Source organism: Hipposideros armiger, unplaced genomic scaffold (genome assembly GCF_001890085.2).
Source record: "Hipposideros armiger isolate ML-2016 unplaced genomic scaffold, ASM189008v1 scaffold_0, whole genome shotgun sequence".
NCBI lineage: Eukaryota > Metazoa > Chordata > Mammalia > Chiroptera > Hipposideridae > Hipposideros > Hipposideros armiger.
Genome location: NW_017731350.1, coordinates 1776051 through 1781356, shown reverse-complemented (window position 1 = coordinate 1781356; position 5306 = coordinate 1776051). Strand labels below are relative to the sequence as shown.

The 5306-nt window shown below is 41.2% G+C and overlaps 1 protein-coding gene and 1 non-coding gene across 2 annotated transcripts in view; both read left to right on the top strand.

Moving 5' to 3' along the window:
• The first annotated feature begins 1951 nt into the window (after window positions 1-1951).
• The window catches only part of MRPL33 (mitochondrial ribosomal protein L33), a 12742-nt gene continuing 9387 nt past the window's right edge, over window positions 1952-5306 (top strand). The window contains exons 1-2 of the mRNA XM_019663010.1: window positions 1952-2044; window positions 3124-3142. Coding sequence (XP_019518555.1) covers window positions 2023-2044; window positions 3124-3142 — 41 coding nt within the window. The 5' untranslated portion in view covers window positions 1952-2022. The remainder of the gene's footprint in view (window positions 2045-3123; window positions 3143-5306) is intronic.
• On the top strand, window positions 3690-3763 carry TRNAS-GCU (transfer RNA serine (anticodon GCU)). The gene has a single exon. It is a non-coding gene; the product is annotated as a tRNA-Ser (tRNA).

The window sequence follows — 5306 nt, the reverse complement described above, 5'->3', positions numbered from 1 at the left end:
GGGATCCGAACCGGGGCCCTCTGGCGTCCCAAGCCAGCTCTTAACCAACGCGCCACTTGGCCGGCCTGCACTTTTGTTTTTTAATCAGAGCCTTTGCCAGGACTAACGTCAACAAAAAATTTAATATGACAGTCGTGTATTTTAACTCACGTTTTTGGGGATACATTCTCAGGTCTTCTTTAACATGGGAACTGCAGATATAACTGCCATTAGATGGTAACGAGGGTTAAAAAATGTAGAGTCCTCATGTAAAGATTAGAACATACTTTATTAGTCCTTCAAGGATAGACTTTCAAAATGTTTGATTCTAATAATCCCATGCTGTGAGTAGACGAGTTACTTTTTACTTGTAAATGTAACTGGGCTATGTGAAATTTGATATCAGCTAGTCAAAATTTTAGAGTTTCAGTTATGAATGAAAACTGTCTCAATTCAACACTTACTACCCCCATCATGAATATGCAGGGTGTGTAGATAAAAGCTTTCTATCAGCTAACTATATGAAAAGATAAACGCTGTAATAACTCCCATGATCCAAAATGGGCAATACCAAAAGACTAGCTTCCCCTCAAGAAGAAAAATTTAAGATCTATGAAAAGGACAACAAATACTACTAATAAAAAAATTGTATTTACTTAGAAGCATTCAGAATGCCAACAAAACGGCTGCAATTTTTTTGCAATTATAGAATGGTATTCATTTAACAACTTTGCATAAGCTGCATCAGACACAACTGAAGATGAAAAAACTACCATCTCCGTATATAACCAATTTGCATTCCTACCAACAAGGACTAGCTTTAAATTTCCATGCCAACTGACAACCCNCTGTGTTCTTTTCTTGTAAGTCCTCTTAAAGAATTTCCTAGATAAGAAACCTTACCCTCTTGAACGCCTGAAGTTCTTGTTTGCCAGCAGCTGAGCCGCACAAGGTAAGAAGGATTTGGGCACCTACAGAATGCTTGGTTGGTGGAGTCAGGTTATGGGAAAGTGAGGAGGAAAAAAAAACCCCCCAAACATTAGAGATACAAAGGGCAAGGACAGTCCTAATTTTAAAAATTGAATTGAATTACATTGGAGAGCTAAATTTTCTTTTACTTTCAGTGAGGATAATCCATAACAATGAATCTTATTTCACATGTTTGTAAGATTTAATATATTGATTAAATCACAGGTTGGAAAAAAATCTACAAGTCCTGATGATTACGTTGGGAAAGAGGTTTTGGATGAAGTCGGTGGTGTTGAAGGAGCCCAGGTTCCTTGCAGAGACATGAAGAATTGAAGATGGCAAAGTTGTAGGTCCCAAAGTCTAGTGGGAAAGGCAAGAGTTTTTGCAGTCAGACAAGATCTGGGTTCCAATTCTGACTCTGTCATTGACTACTAGTTTTGTGACGTTAAGCAATTTATGTGACAACTCCCAATGTCAATTATTCGTACCCTATGGCCGGGTATTGTGCTAGGTGCTTCGACATAGCAGTTATTAACAAGGCGCACAAGGATCTGCTCTCCAAGAAACCCATTTAATTAAGAAATAGGGATATTCAGGTGGTCTTCCTAACTCTGACAGGAAGTAGATCTTAACCAGGTGGCATTGGGTCAGGGGAGGCAAAAGAAGCCAACATTTTAAGGAAATATGCGGAAACCTGATAGCCCGGAGTGGGTCAGGAACAGAATTCCTGTACATTTAATGCAGGTGGTTGCGATTATTTAGTGAAACTACGGAAAGCACGTAACTCTGACCCAGATGCAGGAATCAGAGCCTGGGGCGCCAACCCTAAACGCTAAACAAAGCCTCCCTCTAAAAGGGAAGGGGATTCCAACCGCCCCCACCACGAAAGCAAGACACCTGGTGTGTAGAGCACACAGGTAAGAAATGAGGGCGGGGAGTGAAGTTTATACCGGAGGGGGCGTGGCTGCGGGCTACTCCTGGACGTCCTCTTCCGGAACTGGCCTGTGCCCCGGAAGCAGTTGTTTGTTGAGGGACTCTGGGCCCGTTACGGATAGTGCGGGGGTTGCTGTCGCAATGTTCCTGTCCGCGGTCTCCTGTAAGTGGGAAATGGAGGCGGCGGCGAGGGCGGGAGTTCGTGACAGGCAGGCTCCAGGACTGTGCGGGGTGGGGTGTGCGCGTCGGCCGGGAGGCTGCCGCTGCGGCCCTCCCTGGCCATCAGGACTACAGCGTCCGGCATGCCCCGCGGCGCGCCTCGCTTTGGGGCGAGTGGAGCTTGGGCTCCGCTGGGCTACTTCGGGATCCGAACGTAGAGTCTGGTCAGCGGGCTTGGGGCCCTTTTCCCGCCTTTGGTAGGGATGTGTGAGAATCACTGGACGTGCGAACTAGGCAAGACCTCATACTTCTAGTCCACTCGTTTCGAACTCTATATAAAGATTAGAAAACGGCCTCCGAGAGGGGCAGTGATTCACCCCAGGTCATACGCCTGGGCTGTGGAAGAAGTGCCCTGACTCCCAAGACAGTGCTCTTCCCTGCATCAGCTGACTTCCCGGCTAGATTTAGTTTCCCTCCTCCACCTGCTGTGATGCGGTTTGCATGGGTTAACTTGTCAAACAAGAGACTTGCACCAGTGCAGTAATTCGCACCTTAGAAGGGGAGCAAATGGAGCAGATATTACTCTAGAGCAGCGGTTCTCAACTTGTGGGTTGCGACCCCTTTGGCGGTAGAACAACCCTTTCACAGGGGTCGCCGAAGACCATCGGAAAACAAGAAGATATTTACATTACGATTCCTGACAGCAAAATTACAGTTATAGAGTAGCAACGAAAATAATTTTATGGTTGGGGGTCACCACAACATGAGGAACTATATTAAGGGGTCGCGGCATTAGGAAGGTTGAGAACTGCTGCTCTAGAAAGATTTAAAAGGCGACCAGTCCATCTGAAAAGCACTACATCCAGAATTGTGTTGGTCTGATTGGATCTTTTTATCTTCCTTCTATAAAACCCTAAGGAGATCTCTAATAGCTAGGGAATAGTTACTTGAGTGACAACCATGGCATACTTCATGATGTGAATTTTTTTTGGTTATTAATGACATTTATATGAACTTTGCATAAGAAAGATACTAAATTGATATTTTTCTTTTCTCTTCCAACCTTTCCTTGCTACAACAAAGTTGCCAAGAGCAAGTCAAAGTAAGTAAAAGTTTTTAAAACTTGTTTATGTTAATTCGTTAGTTCCGCCGATGCCAATACATCCTGATATTAAACTAAGCATTTGGCCTCGATTTTCTGAAAGTTGGCTTGAGGACTACTTACTTGATGAATCATTTTGGCCCTATGAACTTTTTCAAAAAGTATTTTTCCACCTGCCCAACTGACCTACTTAAGTGAGCATTCACATAATTGACTGAAAGGAGCTCTTGCCGTCCTGTTCCTAAAGAAGCCATCAGGGTCCCCATGCTCTCTTTGGATTACCATTAAATTTCTGTTCACTCAAATTGAGGACCAGAGGCCATTTGTCTGGAGCTTACTACAAGAATCTCGCAGAACAAGCTGTGATTTGATTCAACCACAGAGCCTATTTTAATTGAGTTTTGTAATCCTTTGCATTCATGGTATATGCATTTCAAAAAGAGCAAAGACTCCATGATGTACCAGAGAGACTATAAATACCGAACTGGTATCTTAAAATAAATTTTATAGATGGTAAATGAAGTAAGATTTGTTTGTATTTAGGGGTGACCAGTTAGCTCAGTTGGTTAGAGTGTGGTGCTGCTAACACCAAGGTTGCTGGTTCGATCCCCGCATGGGCCACTGTGAGCTGCGCCCTCCTTAAAAGAGTCAACTGTTCCATTGTAGCATGAAAGCAATGTGTAACCAAGGACCGTGGCTGTTTCCCAAAGATTTGTTTGTATTTAAAATGGAATATTCTAAAGCAGCCTTTGCTTACCATCCAAGACATATCACAAATCCTTAAAATTAGTTTTTTTTGGATGAAAGTTAATGAAAAACATGTATACTGGTGTCCCCCCCAATGTCTTTTATTGATTGATACAGCTTTTCCCATAATCCAGTTATTTATATTAGAATCCCCCACCTCTAGGCCCTGTAGGAATCTCCCATGTCTTCGACTTCTTTAGAGCTACTCCCTTCCTGTCATTTATTTTTATACCTCTTAGGACATTTGTCACATGTCTTGCCTTATAGACCTTCTGTGCACAGCTCACCTTCCATACATACTATGCTGTTAGTTCCTCGAGGGCACAGGTGCAACGTTAATAGAGTTTTGCATTTCTCACAGTGCTTTCCACAGAGTTTGCACGTAATAGATTTTTGTTAAACCTTTTGAATGAATGAGTAATTACTGTCTCTTAATCAACAAATATTGTATGCCTCTTAAGTATGAGGCACTGTGTTAAACATTGAAAGGGATGCAAAGATGTGTAATATATCTTAGATGCTGCAAATTCTTTTTGGAATTAGATGAGACATAAAATAGCATGGCCCACATAGGGAGACAAGACACATGGAAAAATAACAAACAGTACAAGGTATTAAAAGATCCAGTGAGGCAAGACATGAGCTTTATGCTTTGGAAAACTATACCTTAAAGGAAATATGTAGAGGAACAGGATTTTGTATATTAGCAATATAAAGGTTCCAATCCCTTAATTTTGTCCCTGATTTTACTTTTTTTTTTTTTTTTGCAATTATTAGTTTATTAGTATCACCCAGGACTCAGATGTTCAGTATTCCTCCTGAATTACATAAACAAATGGAAAGAATTCAAGTTAAAATTATATAACAAAACAGCATTCCATCACAAAAGAATGTAAAATTACAAGAACGCCATTTTAAAACACTGGCACTTTAAGAAAACCAACATCCCCAAACCACAAAATTGCCAAATTTGTCCCTAAACTGCTAAGCAGATGAACATATGACCTTAATGAAAGAGTGAGTTTTGTAAAGAAAAATCAAGTTCAAAGAAATTGGACAATTCATACGGAGATACAAAATTTAAGTGTTTTCTTCCCTCATGTCTCTTTAATTTATAAATGGGCAAAACACAATATAGGAAAATATATTGGATTTTAAATGTTGCATACCATCTTAAAAGTTGGCCCAGTTATTAATAATTAAAAATGTCTTTAATGGAGTCTCATTTCCAAAGCCATCCATATTTGAATAAATAGAAGACATTTACAGCCAACACTTTTGTTTTTTTAAAAGATTTTTATTGGGGAATTGGGGGATGGGAACAGCCCTGGAAATTGGGGGAAGGGGAACAGACAAGTTGCTGTCATTTTGTTCTTCAGTCTAGTTGTGGAGGACGTTGCTTCACTGGCCCAAGTTG